At 36.2% G+C, this 19,951-nt stretch overlaps 1 protein-coding gene and 2 long non-coding RNA genes across 7 annotated transcripts in view; 2 read left to right on the top strand and 1 right to left on the bottom strand.

Annotated features, from left to right (window-relative positions):
• Window positions 1–13,058, top strand: part of rasip1 (Ras interacting protein 1) — a 41,841-nt gene extending 28,783 nt beyond the window's left edge. For 2 of the 3 annotated variants that reach the window (XM_087285005.1, XM_087285004.1), the window contains exons 10-16: window positions 879–919; window positions 3,449–3,603; window positions 9,316–9,428; window positions 9,503–9,791; window positions 9,891–10,054; window positions 10,139–10,280; window positions 12,494–13,058. In XM_087285005.1, the coding sequence (XP_087141131.1) occupies window positions 879–919; window positions 3,449–3,603; window positions 9,316–9,428; window positions 9,503–9,791; window positions 9,891–10,054; window positions 10,139–10,280; window positions 12,494–12,672 (1,083 nt within the window). In that variant the 3' untranslated portion in view covers window positions 12,673–13,058. 3 annotated transcript variants of the gene reach the window in all.
• LOC137487882 (uncharacterized) overlaps window positions 1–18,519 on the bottom strand; it is a 39,370-nt gene extending 20,851 nt beyond the window's left edge. Inside the window, exons 1-4 of one of the 3 annotated variants that reach the window (XR_015511164.1) lie at window positions 17,878–18,261; window positions 15,471–15,549; window positions 11,679–11,836; window positions 3,427–3,578 (exon numbers count right to left, since the gene is read on the bottom strand). This is a non-coding gene — a long non-coding RNA (uncharacterized LOC137487882). Of the gene's footprint in view, window positions 1–3,426; window positions 3,579–11,678; window positions 11,837–15,470; window positions 15,550–17,756 lie in introns of all 3 variants that reach the window. The other 2 variants (XR_015511163.1, XR_015511162.1) reach the window with 2 other exon arrangements.
• Window positions 4,491–8,411, top strand: LOC147833292 (uncharacterized). Its single transcript, XR_015511186.1, has 3 exons — window positions 4,491–6,470; window positions 6,532–7,393; window positions 8,198–8,411. It is a non-coding gene; the product is annotated as an uncharacterized LOC147833292 (long non-coding RNA).
• Window positions 18,520–19,951: the final 1,432 nt, after the last annotated feature.

A 19,951-nucleotide genomic window follows, 5' to 3' on the forward strand; every position in this document is an offset into this window, starting at 1 on the left:
GAAATTGAGTTTTTTTCTTTTTATTCAGAATCGTGACACGTCTAATATAGTGAAAGAATCAGTTCATCAACTTGAGTCTGATAAATGCCATCTAAAACGTGTTTTTAGGAAAGAAAACGTTAGCTATCTAGTGCCATTTCTCTTAACCTAGCTGAAAATGAGCTCTGATGTCCCTTTTTATTTTCACCTTTCATTCAGAACAGACCTTCGGGTCACTCGGAAGGCGGTAAAATTATCAATTAGTGTCACTTTCTCTTTGCTGATAAGATATACAGCCAGGTACACAATGTTCCTATGTAACTCCCAACGATACTTCCGGGTTTCTTCGCACCACAGCCTCGATTTCGCTTTTAAAAATGGCGGCGCGTGAAATCAGCCTATATGCACTCCTGTGACATCACATTCAGCTTCATTGGCAGACAAGTCACTTTTACAGCTTTATTAAATAAATGCTTGGTTTATAACGAGGATGTTTCAAGAGTTGAACCCTGCAGGATGTTTTAATGTGTACAAGTGCACTTATTTGTCAAAAGATCAAGGTGAATTTGAATTCTCATGTCATGACGCCTTTAAAACAGCAGCAGCAGCAGTAATGGTTTATCTACAAGGCTTCAGACACTCTCTCTCTCTCTGCACGGAGCGAGTGCTGTGGTGGAGGAGCCGCAGCTGCAGACACAGATGGGCTTTCACTGGAATTTCGCCGTAGTTTGTAAACAGAGGTTGACTGATGTCATTTCCACCCGTTTGGAAAATGTGCTGTCATTGTCCGGACACATCAGCCAAACACTCCCGCCCATGCATTCATCCGAGTCTGCTTTAATCTCTCTCTCTCTCTTTCTCTCTCTCTCTCTCTCTCTGTTCCATTATTCATCTTTCAGGACAAAATTAAAGAGTTCGGTGACAAACATCCAACACAAAAGTAAGAACCTGCACCACCTCTGCATGCTGCACTACATCTGTATACACTGTTGAAACACTGTTGCTCAGTGACAGACCTGTAAACAGCAGATTACTCTCACCTTACCAACACTGAGCTTGAGTTATGCCATTCTTCACTTAATCCTGCACTCTGAAATGTCTGAGCATGCATGCCTTGAATATGTACATTCCAATAATAAAATAAATTATAATATATTAGATATAAATTAGTTATGGTAATTAGAAATTAAAAATGAAATACTGAAATATAATTGGCTATACTAGCTTTGGGCGGGTTAAAGACACCAAACCCATATATATATATATATATATATATATATATATATATATATATATATATATATATATATATATATATATATATATATATATATATATATATTTATATATATATATATATATATATATATATATATATATATATATATATATATATATATATATTGTTCTTATTGTTTCTTTTTTAAATTTTTCCCAAATGATGTTTAACAGAGCAAGGACATTTTCACAGTATGTCTGATAATATTTTTTCATCTGAAGAAAGTCTTATTTGTTTCATTTCGGCTGGAATAAAAACAGTTTTTAATTTTTTAAAAACCATTTTAGGGTCAAAATTATTAGATACTTTAAGCATTTTTTTTTCTGATAGTCTACAGAACAAACCACCATTATACAATAACTTGCCTAATTACCCTAACCTGCCTAATTAACCTAGTTAAGCCTTTTAATGTCACTTTAAGCTGTCTAGAAGTGTCTTGAAGAATATATAGTCAAATATTATTTATTGTCATCATGACAAAGATAAAATAAATCATTTATTAGAAATAAGTTATTAAACTATTGTGTTTAGAAATGTGTTGAAAAGTTACTTTTAAAAGTAATGCATTACAATACTGAGTTACTCCCAGAAAAGTAACTAGTTGCATTACTTAATTACTTTTTATAGTAAGTTATACGTTACAATTCTTTTGAGGTACTTTGTGTTTCTTTTTTATACCTGGCTGATGCTTGATCTCATTTAGTATAACCTTCATTTACTAAAAAAAACACATCTTTTTTTTTTTTAATAAATAAATAATCTTCTGACTATGTCCTGACCCAGAGCTATACATGTCATATATACAGATTAATAAAAGTTTAAGAAATGTGTTTTCTACTTTTAAACTTGATGTCTTACTAGTTACATAAAATAACTGTCCATTAAGACAATCCCCTTTCCCTTTTCGTCAATGCATTCAGAATAATGAGAATACTTACATTGCAAAAATTTCAGGCTCAGCCATATTTGTTTCTGGATGGCGCATTCTTCCATTGAGTGCGGGATTCATTTATAATTCAGCCATTTTTTGAGATCATTAATTAAACAAACTAAAAAGCAAATCGCACTACATTTAAAAAAAAGTAACTCAAACATTATTACTAATTTTTTAAAAAGTGATTTAAAGTTACTTCACTCATTTCTTAGAAAAGTAATATTACTACGTAACTCCCTTTAACCCAACACTGTATAGTGTCCATAGATTATTTGAAAAAAGTGAAAACAATTATATATTTGTGTAGTGTACACAAAACTTTATATTCAAATAGTTTAGAATAACAAATGTCAAAAGTCAAAACAAAATTGACGAGTAAAATACACTAATTTTATACTGTGTTTATATTAGATATAAATTAGTTATGGTGATTAGAAACTGAAAATGAAATACTGAAATATGATTGGCTAAACTAGCTTTTTACGGGTTAAAGACACCAAACCCCTATATTATTAGCCCCCCTTAGAATTTTTCCCAAATGATGTTTAACAGAGTAAGGACATTTTGACAGTATGTCTAATAATATTTTTTTCATCTGGAGAAAGTCTTATTTGTTTTATTTCAGCTAGAATGAAAGCAGTTTTTAATTTTTTAAAAACCATTTTAGTGAAAAAATTATTAGCCCCTTTAAGCTATTTTCTTTCAATAGCCTAAAGAAAAAAACATTGTTATACAATAAATTGCCTAATCATCCTAACTTGGCTAGTTAACCTGATTAGTTAAGCCTTTTAGTGTCACTTTAAGCTGTATTAAAGTGTCTTGAAAAATATCTAGTCAAATATTATTTACTGTCATCTTGACAAAGATAAAATAAATCAGTTATTAGAAATGAGTTAATAAAACTGTTATGTTTAGAAATGTGTTGAAAAAATCTCTTTTTTAAACGGAAATTGGGGAAAAGAACAAACAGGGGGGCTAATAATTCAGGGGGCCTAACAATTACGACTTCAACTATATGATTTTTTTTTAAATGTATAATTTTTGATCCCTATAAGACTTTGAAAACATTAGAACTAGAACTGTCCATATAACCTAAGCTTTTTTTTTTTTTTTAGCCACAAACTAAAAACTTCAGATGTTGTCCAACCATGTATCCATATTTTAAAAATATGTATGAGAACTGCGCTTTAAACAGCTGTGTGTGGATTTCGTGCACTATCCTGAGGTTTTGAACCATTTCTCTGATGTGTGTTCAGCTCGGCAGATGCTGAGGTTGATCTTCCTCCACCGAGCGCTCAAAAACTGTCCTCTGACCTCCGGCCTCTCATGTTCTGGATGTCCAACGCCACAGAGCTCCTCAACTTCTTCCAGGTCAAAGTTGAAGCCCTGGAGAAAGAGTGGGAATTTGAAGGTGAGCAAAAGAGATCTTCACAATGTGCCATATCTTCTGCTTTCAATATCTTGTGTATGTTGTTAGACTAAATCAGTTTATTCTCATCTTTTATTATGACATCTTTTTGGCAATCCAGCTAGTCTAAGCAAACATCATGCCCTGCAAAATAGGACTTTATAAGCTTTAACAAGATTTATAATATGTTAAAACTACTTTATTACTACTACTTTTGTTTCATAAAATTATATTTATGGGATATAAATTGTTTGGGGCTTTGTATCTAAAATTTTACTCACTCAACTTTAACCTCATTTGTTGAACTGTTCTATAAAAGTAACAATTTCATAGGAAATCATTGATTATTTGTGAAAATTGCATTCTATTTTGAGTGATATTATATTACTTAACTGTTTCATGTCTTAATAAGATAAAAATCAACCCAAACTATAATTCTAACAGCATTTCGATTCATTGCATAGTATATACTTGTATTTTTCAAAGTAAGTGAAATACTCAAATTAATCTCACACATTATTAAATATATATGTAACCCCACCGGTCCTACGCCACCCAACCCGCTCTGAGCTGAGATCGAACCGGCGACCTTCCACATGGGAGTCGATTGCTGTACCAAAGAGGTAGGGCTGGGCGATTTTTCAGATTTTTTCGATTAATTCAAATTTACGTTTTAAGACGATTTAATTTTGAATCAAATCGAGAAATCGCGATTTAAAAAAAAAAAAATGTTATACATTATAATGGCACCAATGCGCTTTGGTTCACTCTATGAAGCAGGAAGCACACCAGAAGTGCCTCTCAGCAACGCACCGTGCAGCACCAGGCAGCGCCATGGATTTTAGAATTCTAAACAGGTTTCTATACACACACCGGCCCCGCCCAGCCATGATTCACGAAGCAGTTCATATGTCAGCCTCGCCACAGAGCGCCATCTGATTAGTTTCATGGTTAATATCATGCGAATGTGCGCGTTTGGTGTGTGATAGTTTAAACTGTCATGTGCGCGCCGTGTCGCGGCGCATCTGGTGTACGACCTGAATGAGTCATGTCTGTATGGATTGTCAAGACATTCCCTCATCCAGTCGATAAACTCGATCTCAACATGTATGAAGGACGCGATGTGTATGAAGTATGTAGACACACATCTGGTGCTTGTATTTGCTCCTGCTATACGTCCACTACTTCACACATTTGGTTAAATTAGGCTTTACAGTTTCCATGTTCAGTCCTTTACTTCCACTGTATTTTTTTAAGAAAAAGGCTGCAGCTTTACAACCTGCCATTTAATCAGAAGACAAAGTCAAAGCCGAGCTGACAGCCAATCTTTCCTGGCTCAGCAAAACTTGCAAAAAATACCTCTGTATTCCTGCAACTGCAATATTTACACAAATATTTCTTATTCAAATCTTCAGCAACGATATTTAACTCGTGAATTTGTTTTACATTTATTTACAACTTGACCGATTTTTGTATGACATGGCCATTAAAAATACAATGTTCCTTAACCAGATGTTTTTTTAAGTTACTTTTAATGAGAATGTTACTTCAGTCATGTTGTTGTAATGTTTTGAGAAGACTAGTAACACAATAAAAAAAAAATCGAAATCGTGAATCGGTCGAACTTTATAAAAAACCTAGATTTTTTTTTTTTGCCAAATCGCCCAGCCCTACAAAGAGGCTATACCCATACAACTTCTTTTTGACCATGGCCTCTAGTGCCTGACCATGGCCTGTCGCTAGAGCATCTTTAGAGGTCAGAGGAGTGAGGTTTACCTGCACAGCACTCACTAGCTGGCCTCCGTTACACATACGCATTGCACACCTACTTGGCAACTAGCGGTTGCTAATCTTTCGAAGATGATCTTGTAAAATAACGCATTTTACTGTCAATAAATACTAAAACAAACAGATCAACAGCTCATTAGCCGAGACAAAAAGAAATGTTATGGGTGTGACAGACAAAGGAGATATTCAAAACATGGGGTCCTGCAGGAACGTGGTTGAGAAACACTGAACTAATCTTTTTTTTTTTTTGTAAAATTTGCAGGAAATAATAAATTTGTGAAAGTACAATTAGAAGTAAACTGTCTAGTAGATTCGTTTTATTATGCAGTTCTTTTATGCTGTTACAATTTAGGGGGTTTTACGCCTTTAATTTGACAGGACAATTTTGGGATTGGGCAGCATGGTTGTTCAGTGGTTATTATTCCTTATATATATTCCTTATATATTATTCCTATATATATAGCGCTTTTTCTGGGCACTCAAAGCGCTTTACACATAGGGGGGAATCTCCTAATCCTCCACCAGTGAGCAGAATCCACCTGGATGATGCGACAGCAGCCATTTTGCGCCAGACCGCACACCACACACCAGCTAATTGGTGGAGAGGAGACAGAGTGATCAAGCCAATTATGATATGGGGAGGATTAGGAGGCCATGATGGACAGAGGCCAGTGGGCAAATTTGGCCAGGATGCCGGGTGAAACCCCTACCCTTTTTCGAATGACATCCTGTTATTTTTAACGACCACAGAGAGTCAGGACCTCGGTTTAACGTCTCATCCGAAAGACGGCGCTCACTGAGCGGTATAGAGTCCCTATCACTATACTGGGGCATTAGGACCCACACAGACCGCAGGTTGGGCGCCCCCAGTAACCCACTAGCCTCACTAACACCACTTTCGGCAGCAACCTAGCTTTCCCATGTGGTCTCCCATCCAGGTACTGACAGGATGCAGCCCTGCTTAGCTTCAGTGGGTGACCATGTGGTAGTTGCAGAGAGCTAGCTGCCGGCTAAAGTTAATTAAGTGCTGATTACCACTGTCACTTCACAGCTGGCTGGGCCAGTTGGCATTACTGTGTGGAGTTTGCATGTTCTCCCCGTGTGTGTGTGGGTTTCCTCTTGGTGCTCCGGTTTCTCCCACAGTCTAAAGACATGTGGTATAGGTGATCTACAGTAAATTGGCTTTAGCGTATGTGAATGTGAGAGTGTATGGGTTGTGACAGAAAGGGCATTTGCTGTGTAAAACATATGATGAATTAGTGGCTGCCTCATTCTGCGGTGCTAACCCCTGATAAGGGACTAAGCCGAAGGAAATTAATGAATGAATGAGTTTTGAGATTGACAGGAAAACATGGGGTGCTGACAGGGCAACAGCATCAGTAAAGGACTTCGAGCCAGAATTTAAACTTGGGTTGCAACAAGAACTGTAGCACTATATGTCAGTACACTAACCACAAGGCTACTGACGCGTACTGAAGCGTTCTTAGTGTGCTCTTAGTTAATTAGTACTTTCTAGTAATTAGTACTCTCCATGTGTCTTTACAAGTGCTCTTTTAGTGTACTGTTAGTTAACTAGTAGTTTTCTAGTTTTATGATGCAAGTGTACTTAACAAATTTGTTTCACTGAGGTAGGCTTTAGTTAAATTAGATGTTATTTTCAGTAAAAGCAGCTCAAACATGCATTTTAATCCAGGACTTGTCTTTAATCATTGTCTATGAAACCACGGATGTAGCCTATGTCATATTATGCTGGGGAAAAACAACATAGGCCACTAAAACAAGAGTATTCATTAGATTTATATATATATATTTTTAAATAAGTGATTGTAAACAATTTATACGGGCTGAATTTAAACAAACAAAATATGTTGAACATAAATTTAATTTGTTTATTTAAATTCACCTTTTATAATATGTTTGCAACTACTTAAAAAATCGTACAAAATCCAATGAATAATTTTTTTCAGTGTACATCTCAAGTATACTTACTGTAGAATATATATCTGTAGAATATAGATCCCAGTTGTAAGAGCGACAAATAATAACTTGACTTCTAGTTGATCATTTTGAAAAGTGGCAGAAGCTAGATTTTTCTGATGAATCATCTGTTGAACTGCATCCCAATCATCACAAATACTGCAGAAGACCAATTGGATCCTGCATGGACCCAAGATTCTCACAGAAGTCCGTCAAGTTTGGTGAAGGAAAAATCATACTGAGTTACATTCAGTATGGGGGCGTGCAAGAAATCTGCAGAGTGGATGGCAACATCAACAGTCTGAGGTACAGTATTAAGACATTTGTGCTGCTTATTACATTGCAAACCAGAGGAAAGGGCAAATTCTTCAGCAGGATAGCGCTCCTTCTCATACTTCCACATCAAAATTCCTGAAAGCAAAGAAGGCCAAGGTGCTCCAGTATTGGCCAGCCCAGTCACCAGACATGAACATTATTGAGCATGTCTGAGGTAAGATGAAGGAGGAGGCATTGAAGATGAAGAAATGCTGCAAGAAAGCTTTCTTTGCGATTCCAGATGACTTTATTAATAAGTTATGTGTCCTTGCAGAGATGAATGGATGCAGTCCTCCAAGCTAATAAGAGTCATACACAATATTAATTATTCTTTTACTGCACCACGACTTTATATTATTTCTGTTTAGTGACAAGACTTTTGTCGAAGCAAAGTCAGACCTTACTGTCCTAATTAAATAATTCAAAATCAAGGCATGATCATATTTTATTTTGGTAAAATAAGCATAATCTAGAGGCCTTTGCCTTTCATTTAAGCCACTTCTGAATGATCAACTAGAAGTCAAGTTATTATTTGCTGTTCCTAAAACTTGAATATGCAACAAGACTTTGTCAGTGAGTGTATATACTGAAAATTTACTGTTAGTGTAAGTTAAGCACACTTAAAGTGATAGTCTTTATTCTGTTGAACACAAAAGAAGATATTATGAAGAATCTTTAAACTTGTAACCATTGACTATTTAAGTCAGTGGTTACAAGTTTTCAGCTTTCTTAAAAAAAAAAAAAAAAAATTGCTTAATTTAAAAAAAATAATAAAAATTTTTAAAAATTGTCTCCACCATAACAGAAAACATTTGGAATCACCCGAGGGTGTGTAAATAAGAGTAAATGTTCATTTTTGGGAGAAATATCCCTATAGGTGTGATTTTAAGTATATTTCTGAAAAGTACCTAAAATGTAGTCTGAAGTAAACCTTCTTATTTTTTGTTTAAAAGAAGTATATTGATAACACACTTGAACAAAGTTCTTTCTTATAAAGAATATTCACTATCTTCGTGTAATTTTATAGCCATCTTAAATTATTTTCTATTGAGTTTGCTCATTATTCATCAAGTCCATCTGAACACTGAAAACCCTTATGAGCTGACTGAACGAATTTAATCTAGATAACTCGTTACCTCAATTTAATTGAGTAATGGAGTCTCACAAAACTTGCATATTTAAGTTTATTTAACTTGTCGGTTTGATAAATTACACTTAATTTGTTCAGTTGAGTGTGTGTGTCTGTGTGTGCAATTATATACTATGAAAGAAAAATGTTTAAAAGAAAAATAAGTAGCCATTTATTACCATTATGGCGAATAATTCTAAATAAAGCCTTGTTTTTCTGATTAAAAAAGGACCTACAAGGTTGCACATATTAGAATTTTACAGCCAAGACTACATTAAAAACCACCTATCTTTTTCAAAGGATTAATTGTGATTTTGAGCTTACTTGAAATCTTAAGTTTATGCAATTTCATTGTATACAAGTTAAATTAACTCTAAAATATTTTTAGCTGGCAGGACTAAAATGTTAAATTGAAGTAATGTTCAGTCAACTTTACTTGATTGTTTAGGTAAAGACAACATTAGGGTTTACAGTGTCTTTTTGCATGTCTAATCATAAACCTGCAGCTCCTGGTGACCCTGTTCTCTCGGCTGACATGGACACCTGCTCTGAGGCTCTGGCTCAGCTCGATGACGTCATAATGCACACCTTTCAGCAGTGCGTTTACCATCTGACCAAGGTGAGAGAATGTGCATCTGTCAGTGCGGCTTCGGCAACACAGGATTTATGTGTTTACATGTCTGTCTCTTTCAGACTTTGTACTCCTTGCTCCCTGCGCTGTTGGACACAAACCCATTCTCCAGCGAGGAAAGGAAGAAAGCAAAAGCAGGAGTGAAGGACAAGACAGGTAGCGGAGGGGAAGGAGACGAGGAAGAGGATGGGTCAGCTTTGCCACCCACTGTAGCAGGATTGGTTGAGGTGTATCGCTGCTCTCTCCAGCTCTCCAGAGAAGCTTGTCTCTCTCCGCCGCTGACCTCCCAAACATTTGGCTACCTCTTCTTCTTCACAAACACCTCTCTTCTCAACACTCTCCTAGAGAGAGGTCAGTCTTTTTATAAACACAAGAGCTAAAGATCTAATAGCAATGAGTTTATATTTGGATGTGGTGTTTATAATGATTTGACTGCTCTGTTTTCTACAGATAATCTTTTCTCTTGGTCACGCGCGGTTCAGATTCGAACAAATCTGGACTTGGTCTTAGACTGGCTGCAAGGAGCTGGTCTTGGAGATATTGCGTCAGAGTTTCTGAAGAAGCTTTCAGTTACTGTCAACTTCCTGTGCATTCCGAAAACCCGCCTTATTCAGGTTAAAAAACAAACAAAACCTTGCAGTCAATATGTAAATAAACATGTTATTACAACTGAATTAATTTCCACTGTATCCATTTAGTCATCCTGGTCAAGTTTACAGGAAGAGCACCCCCTGCTAAGTCCATCCCAGCTTCACCATCTTCTCACTCATTATAAGCTCGGGCCAACGAGAGCCCCGCCTTCTTCATGGGCTCCGCCTCTCGGAACCGAACTTGGAGGGGGTGAGTAAAAACATAAAATGATAGGGTTTCTGTAATAAAGCTGACTGGCTTCCTGGCCATTGGGAAGAAGATGGTGGAAAACCAAGACATCATTCATTTTCTTTTCGGTTAAGTCCCTTTATTAATCAGAAGTTGCCACAGCGGAACGAACCGCCAACCAAGGCTTTATTTATAATTATTCGCCATAATGGAAATAAATGGCTACTTATTTTTCTTTTAAACATTTTTCTTTCATAGTATATAATTGCACACACAGACACACACACACAACTGATCAAATTAAGTGTAATTTACCAAACCGACAAGTTAACCAAGCATATGTTTTTAACCAAGCATATGTTTTATGCAGAGGATGCCCCTCCAGCTGCAACCCAACATTCATACATACTCATTTACATACATATACTACGGACAATTTAGCTTCCCCAATTCACCTATAGCGCATGTGTTTGGACTTGTGGGGGAAACCAGAGCACCCAGAGGAAACCCACGCCAACATAGGGAGAACATGCAAACTCCACACAGAAATGCCAACTGACCCAGCAACCTTCTTGCTGTGAGGTGACAGTAAATAAAAGTAAATAAAGCATAAGTGGCAGCCCCTCATAAATCACTGGCACTTTCACGCACACACAAGCACGTGGTTCCAGGCCCATATGTCATCCCTTATAAGTCTCGCTTGTCGACAAGCAAGGCAGGCCAATGATTGGGCCCCAGACCAGAAGGCTGACCAACTTTGAATCACTAAAGGCAGTGATTTCCCTCACAATTTGGTCATTTGAGACACATTTGGTAAATCCTAAAAGATTCTTATAATCCCGGGCTGTGGGTTTGTTGGTTTGACACATTCATTGACTCTCGATAAATAGCTATTGCAATCAGATTTTAAATGCAATGAAGTTCTGGCAGATTTATATATATATATATATATATAATAAAAACATTCATTCATTCATTTTCTTGTCGGCTTGAACCGACAACTTATCCAGCAAGTTTTTACGCAGCGGATGCCCTTCCAGCCGCAACCCATCTCTGGGAAAATATAAAAAACACTTAGTATATATATTTACAAATGTGTGTGTGTGTGTGAATATATATATATATATATATATATATATAAAAGCAATATCACATGAGTAGCAGTGCAATATACAGTCATATCACACTGCTACTCATCTGATAATGCATAAATTTAGACAACAGTTCGACAGCATAATCGTGTATAAAAAATAAAATCAAACACGGAGAGTCTAAAACTCTTTTGTATGAGAAGCCAACACAAAATACATACATTCCTGATATATGAGTCCTATCTCACACAATGCACTACAATTACTATGGTATAAATACAGCACTGCAACATACAAAGAAGAGAGATCGACTTAGAATGTCACTCACCACTGTTAGAATGTTTTGATCAGCTGTAGTTTGAAAATACGCCCATCTTTTCTCCTCTAAGGGCTTATTATGTGGTCTCTGTCGACATCTTGTGGATGGACAATGTCAACCGTCTTGCTCTGCTAAATGGGAGGCTGATGAATGCCGACGTGTTGTATCTCAGAAATTAAAAGATAAAATAGACACTATCCTTATAAATAGCCTGCATACATGCTATCTAAACAACTAAATTGTCGACTAAAAAGCCTAAAAAGTACATTACGTTGTTCAACAGCTGCAAAGTTTGTCAAACTGTAGTGAGTTTATAGATCTGCGGTCACTCTATGTGGGCAGAGTAATACAGAAGAGTGAGGAGGCTGTAGGGGTTCTGATATTGCAGAATACTGCACGGCTATTAGCCAATCAGATACGAGAACCAGACAGAACTGTTGTATAAACTGTTGTACTTGGAAACACACATACACTATGGCCAATTTAGTTAATTCAATTCACCTATAGCGCATGTCTTTGGATTGTGGTGGAAACCGGAGCACTTGGACGAAACCCACACCAACACGGGGAGAACATGCAAACTCCACACAGAAATGCCAACTGGTCCAGCTGGGACTTGATCCAGCGATCTTCTTGCTGTGAGGCGACAGTGCTAACCACTGAGCCACCATATATAGTTGAATTTCCATTTATATATAAATATATGTTAAGCATTAAAGACTTAAACAAAGTTTAAAGAAAATCTCACCAACCCTAACTGTTTACTATATACTATAATTTTATTATATATAATATATTATTTTCTGTCTTTAATAATTAATCAGATATTTTTGAGAGTTTCCTGGACCATCCTCCTCTTATCCTGCCTAATGAGACGCCTCGCCTGGACCTGACTCAGCCAATCCCCAGCCCTGAGCTTCAGAAGGAAGTGACACGCCTGCGAACGTTCCTGTGGGGGCTCGACCAGGATGAACTTCCTGCTAATCAGCGGACAAGACTGTAAAAATGTCTTCACCCCATTTGTAAAATTATGACCATTATCTACTTTATCTACAAACTATCAGCTTCACGTAGAATACATTTCATCTGACATTCCTTCTTTCCTTGCCTATCAAGCACACGTTTGACTTTAATAGACATAAACTGGATCACTTATGATTATGTATAATTCAATGCATTAGTTAACTTAAAGGTAACTAATATGAGATTCATTGCCTGGTTGCAATGATAAATGAAATTTCCTCTTTTGTATTCTTTTAAATTTGTTTTTTTTGTTTTTTTCAATTTTACACATCTAAATATTCTACTACCATAAACCATTTTAAATGTTATGATCAGGCTAATTGATTATATATTTTCCCATTTCTTTAATAAATAAAATAACATACATCCTGCTGTCAAGTTTTTATTCATGAATTCTCATTCCCTTTTGCAGGAGAAAGTGTTGACCACCTGCTGTTCTATTAATCAACACTGGGTGGCATGATAGCAATGGACTAGTTAGTGAAAGCCACCAGTGGTCAGTTGAGTCAGACTAAAAGGCAAATCACTCACCATGACTAATATACAACATGTATCAGTATCCTGAAAATGTATTTATGTTCAGTTCTGGAAGGGATGTGAATTCTAAACACTTTACGGGGCATGAATGTGTTTTTTTATTATGGAAATGCTGATACTTGCATGTGTGCTTACACATTTGCATCTTAATCCACTGTTACTATAGTTATTGTTACTACTGAACCATAATATATTAGTATGGGATTTAATTATCTTCTTTTCAACTTCTTTATTTGATCATGGTTTGACTAATGCCTAGCAATTCCAATTTTATGGCAATGATACCTCTAGTTTACATAGTGTTTTGGTGGAACCTATGGTTACCAAGGTAAATATTTGTAAGGGTAATGGAGCATTTAGATATGCCTACTAGTTCCACCCCTGGGTAAACCCTGAGTAAACATAATTAAGGTTATCTTCTTCAGTGTCTCATACTGTTGACATACATGTTAAATGTGCATTACTTACAAATAAAGGTTCTTTAATTGCATCAATGGTTGCTTGAAGAACATCTCCATTCTACAAAAGGTTCTTTAAAGTAGAAAAAGCTTCAGTGTAAAAAAAAAATAGTTGACTTAAAATTTTAAAGCAATAATTAAAATAAGTTACAACCGATTTACTTACTTTTTTAACTAAAGTTACCTTGTCCCTTTTTAAGGCAACTGTTTACACATTTTTTTTTAAGTGAAGTAACTAAATGGTTTTATAGTTTATACAGTTTTACAGCTCTTCAGATTATTTAAATGATCTTCACAGCAATAAATAAATCCTCCTTTTAAGAAATAGTTTCAGAAACATTCAATGTTGAACCATATTTTTTTTCTTTGACATTACTGCAAAAAAAAACTGTTTTGGAACCTTATAAGAGTGTTGGATAATTAGTCTGTGTTAGTCATATTCCTGACATTTAAACCAATGATTAACTTTCTTATTTATATTTATATGAGGGCAGCATCCCTCACTAGTATATAGTACTCTATATAGCAGGTATAAGAGCGCATCTAGATCTATTACTTACATTCATTCAAGTGAAAAAACAATCATCTAGATTACATTCCTTAAATATATATATATATATATATATATATATATATATATATACACACACACACACACACACACACACACACACACACACACATATATATATATATATATATATATATAAATACACTCACCGGCCACTTTATTAGGTACACCGGTCCAACTGCTCGTTAACGCAAATTTCTAATTTCAGCCAATCACATGGCAGCAACTCAATGCATTTAGGCATGTAGACATGGTCAAGACGATCTGCTGCAGTTCAAACCGAGCTTCAGAAGGAGGAAGAAAGATGATTTAAGTGACTTTAAATGTGGCATGATTGTTTGTGCCAGATGAGCTGGTCTGAAAATTTCAGAAACTGCTGATCTACTGGGATTTGTAAGCACAACCATATCTAGGGTAGAGTGGCAGTTCTGTGGGCACAAATGCCTTGTTGATGCCAGAGATCAGAGGACAATGGCCAGTCTGGTTTGAGTTTATAGAAAGGCAACAGAAACTCAAATAACCACTCGCTACATACCGAGGTATGCAGAAGAGCATCTCTGACCGCACAACATGTCCAACCTTGAAGCGGATGGGCTACAGCAGCAGAAAACCACACCGGGTGCCACTCCTGTCAGTTAATACAGGAAACTGAGGCTACAATTTGCACAGGTTTACCAAAATTATACAATAGAATATTGAAAATTGCTTGGTCTGCTGAGTCTCCAGTTCTGCTGCGACATTTGGATGGTAGAGTCAGAATTTTGCATCAACAACATGAAAGCATGGATTCATCCATTTCACTGTACCCCCATTAAAGTTTATACAGGACTACTATGTGTATATCTGTTAGTTCATGAAAGGATGTGCTCATGAGAGCCCCTTTTGCACTTGTTACGCTGCCTCAATGCACACTATCACAATACACGGAGGAGAGCCCAACACCAGACTACCCCACAAACAAAGAGGTAATGAATGTGATAACTCATAAAACAGACTTCAAGGGTTTTGGGTGGCATTTGAGATTGGGCCTTGGTCTTGTATTTCTAGGACTGTGGCCTTATCCTAAATGACACCCTGAGCCCTTGAGGTCTTCCCCTGAGTACACACTGGTGGCACCTAATGCTACTTTGACTGGCACATGGCCTAGATGTCTGCTCTGACTTCAACTCGGCGTATTCTCATCAGAAGTATGGGGTACAGAAGTGTACTCACGAGCAACAAGGCGGTGGATGTTTAACCATGTTTATCTATCTCTGGAAAAGTCAGCATGTAAATGCTCTGCTGTATTATTCTGAAAGAAAAAATAAATACAGATAGTAACGTCTCACAGTGTCTTCAACAATTTTGTAAGATATACTAAATACAGTCCCAAAAGTAAATTTTTAACAGGATAAAAAATAAATTGAGGCATTTAAACTACCGGTCAAAAGTTTAGGGTCAGTAGGATTTTAAATGTTTTACAATAAGCTTATCCTGCTCACCAAGGGTGCATTTATTTAATCAAAATTACAGTAAAAACTGTAATATTGTGAAATGTTATTGCACTATAAAATAACTGTTTAACAGTAGTTTATAATTTAATAATTTGTTCCAGTGATTTTAGTGATGAATTTTAAGCTTCATTACTCCAGTCTTCAGAGTCACATGATCTTTCAGAAATCACTTTAACATTAGTTATTACTATATTTATTATTATTAATGGTGATAATAAAAAATAAAATAAAAATAAAGTAATAAAAGCAACAATGACTGGAGTAATACTTTAATTTTAAACTACATACAATAAGAAAGCAGTTTTAATAAATATACAATAACAATTTAACATTTTTTTTTTTACATTTTATAAACACCGCCTTGATGAACAGAAGAATTTTCTTAAAAAAAAAAATAAAATGAAAAAATAAAACTAACTTTTGAATGGTAGTGTAGTGCCTTGGACATACAATATTTTTCCCTTTTGATGTAATTTTTATTCTATATAGATTTCAAATTACTCTGACATGTTTTGTGGTCTGTGCCAATTTAAACTGCACATACAATCTGCTTTCTGTTATTAAGTCTAGACTGCAGAAGTTTGTGTTCCACTAACTTAAAACCAGACTTTATTCACCTAAATGGAAAGCATATTTACAAAGTCTGATTTGCTTACCTCATTAATAGTGCACTAGTTTGTTCCACTCTGCATAAATAAAATATAGGTAGTGTGAAAAATTCACTGATTTAATTGCAGTACTTGTATTTATAGTGTAGTGGACAAAATCAAGTGAGAAGCTGAAGTGCAGAGTGCTGTCATATCATTGAACCACTTGCCTTTATAGATGAGTTTTAGATGCAGTTTTCTATTAACTGTTTGATTTTAAATATCTGCCCTTGTTTTGGTGGAACAATTTCTAATAAAACCAAAACCCTTAAAGTTTGATTTTTAAGACACTGATTTGACTTTCGCATAAGGCCATTCAAACAGAATGCTAAAACACTGGTAGCACAATGAAATATTGTTAGTTCGTTGTTTTTTGTCATGGGACGCACATACTGCTGAAAAAAAAAGCTTAAACCAGCCTAAGGGACATTCTACCAGAAACATAAATTTTCACTTATAATAAAAAAATTTGACAGGGCCCGACTTAAGCTTGTTGTCCTTCAAAAAATCATACAAAAACAAGCATAAAATCATACAATTCTCCTCCATCAAATGATGTCACTTCCAAGTCATAGCCTTATGTGTGTATTGCACGCATTTCTTTGTTCAGTTTAATGCTAATGCGACACAGGACTGACCAAAACATGGGGACAATTGTAAATGTATTTGTATTATATATTTGTAGTATTTATTTTCAGAATGTATTTATAGTTTCATGTTTTCAATCAATTGATGTGAATGAGAACAACTTAAACTTGCTATTTCTTAGTTTTTTTTCTTCTAAATAACAGTTTTTTTTTTTCATAACAAAACTATTAAAGCTGTAGGTTCAATTGGGCTGAGGACAAAGACAATGAGTGTTTGTACATTTGCAAAGTGTTTTTAATGAAGGAAAAACAATCTGAGAACCAAATGAATGACATTTACAGAACAACCCACACAGCAATCAACCATCAGCCCATTTTAATCATTTTTGGGATGAAATTCTTTTTATTCACTGTATTCGTATTTTTATGTCAGGTACGCTTCTGGTAGAATGTCCCCTATGCTGGTTTTAGCTAGTCTGGTTTTAGAGTGGTTTTGGCCATTTTCATTCTAGTTTTAGCCATTTCCCATTCCGGTCATAGCTGGGATGGCCATCTAAAACCAGACTGACCAGCCTGGTTTAAGCTGGACATATCTGGTCATCTCCTAGCTGACGTCCATCTGGAACGTTTACATTATTAAAATAAAAAATAAAGATAGGCCTACGCGCTACATATCACTCAAAAACAAAACAAAAAAAGTGCTTATTTCAAAACCCAGGGCTGAAGTAGTGCTAATAAGCCCTCACATGTGTATATTTATTTTAGACTCACTCAGTTATCTGTTAAGAAGTGAGGGAGAGCACACACTTCGCCGGCTGCTGTTTGTTGAGTTTCTTTTTCCCTGATAAAACACATTTCTCACTCATGGTGACGTTCGAAAATAAACACTTACAGTCATGGATGGAAGTGGCGTCAAGTCCATCCTTGCTACACATTTGTTTAGTTGTACATGCTTTTGAGGATATGAAAAAAAATTCCCAAGACGCGCACTGACGTCAAATCAAGTCTTTAATCCACACTTATTGTAAAAGCGTGTTTTCTTTTCCGCGTTGTCTCTTGACAACGTGCCAGATCTCCATCCCTTCCGGTCAACTGTTTCATTCCGCCGTTTTTACGGTAAGAATGCGATCCCGTGAGAGCTGTTTACATCACCGCGGATTTTTAATTTCGTCCAGCCAACGGGCACCAGCCCCAAACCCCCATCATCATCATCATCATCATCATCATCCGAGCCATGTCATCGTCTCAAGTCGGTGGCAGATTGGTGTGAGTCACCATTCAGCCTCCCTCTGCTGGAAATTTAATCAATTAAGTTACTATATGACTTCTGATTTGCAAATCTGTGCGGTTTATGAGCGAGACTGTCCAGGGGCTGTTTTGAACTTGTCATCCGTTCATCATGGAATAATTGATGATTATTGTTTGAGTAGCAGTAAAGATGTTTTTCAGCCATGGTCTGGTAATACAGCTATGGGACAGTGATGGCAGTGTTGATTTGAACAGTCAGCCTCGTCCTTTTTCTGTGTCACTGTCTGCCCTTTCCTTAAAACTGTCTGCATTACACTTAAACACACACACATACGGGCCGAGCACAGATATACACCCATTGCTCCAGGTGCAGCTTCACGCACCTGTTGAAGCTCCTCTCTGTAATTAGGACAACACAATTATTTTTTAGGAGGCGGAGGGCTGACAAGGTAGACAATGGAGCACTTATTCTTGCTTTGCTTTCTTTTTCTACTTCTCTCAAGTAATGATAGATTCTTGCCTCTTCAAAGCAACACAGGTTTCCTTCAAAACCGCTGAGTCAGTAGAGAGGGAGAGAGAAAGATGTGTCGGGATGTGTGTTCACACTTGCGCTCTAATCATGTTTCTGAATGTGTAAGGGACATTTCCTCATTGGAAATATTGTATGATGTGGATAAGTTTTCAAAATTCTGATGCAAGCACCTGTTGGACAGTCTTAATCTTCTTTGTAATGAGTTCTCTGTTTTATTACACAATTTGGGGCTTTCCAGGGCCATGCCAAGGCCCAAATCACCTGATCCTTCAGGCTGCCAGCTGCTCTTTAGCTTCTGAGAGTGATATCTTATCTGTTCTTCAAGGATATCAAAACACGGTCCTCAAGTACTCTAAACAGAATTCACAAATCAGAAATTAAACAAAGTTGTCAACCAATAAAGGAATCACTACTTGCTGACACTGCTGAAAACAACACCATACACTGGCTTGAATATTTGTTTCTGGCTGGTGTTTATCGAGATGGTGGATTAGCCTGTTAATCAGCTGACCAAGCAGCATGTTTTTTTTTTTTTTTTTTCTCGTTAAGCCGGATGACCAAAGATGTTGTTGTTAGGCTAGTTGCATATTTCTAAATAGATTAGCAGTAAATGTATTTGGCTTTTGTTTGTAAGAGTTGAGGTCAAAGTACCCCATTGATTAAAGATAATTAATAATAATGTAATTCTCTGTTTTTTACTCTGTAGTAAAATCTATCAATCAATCAATCAATCAATCAATCAATCTATCTATCTATCTATCTATCTATCTATCTATCTATCTATCTATCTGTCTGTCTGTCTGTCTGTCTGTCTGTCTGTCTGTCTGTCTGTCTATCAATCTATCCGTCTGTCTGTCTGTCCGTCCGTCCATCCATCCTCTGTCTTTTAACTTTCTGTTTGTCTGTCTATCTATCTATCCGTCTGTCTGTCTGTCCATCCGTCTGTCCATCGTCTGTCTGTCTGTCTATTTCTCTATCCGTCTGTCTGTCCGTCCGTCAATCGTCTGTCTGTCTATTTATCTGTTTGTCTGTCTATCTATCTATCTATCTATCTATCTATCTATCTATCTATCTATCTATCTATCTATCTATCTATCTATCTATCTATCTATCTATCTATCTATCTATCTATCTATCTATCTATCTATCTATCTATCCGTCTATCTGTCTGTTCATCGTCTGTCTA

The sequence above is a fragment of the Danio rerio genome, chromosome 16 (genome assembly GCF_052040795.2).
Source record: "Danio rerio strain M-AB ecotype USA chromosome 16, GRCz13ab, whole genome shotgun sequence".
Lineage (NCBI taxonomy): Eukaryota > Metazoa > Chordata > Actinopteri > Cypriniformes > Danionidae > Danio > Danio rerio.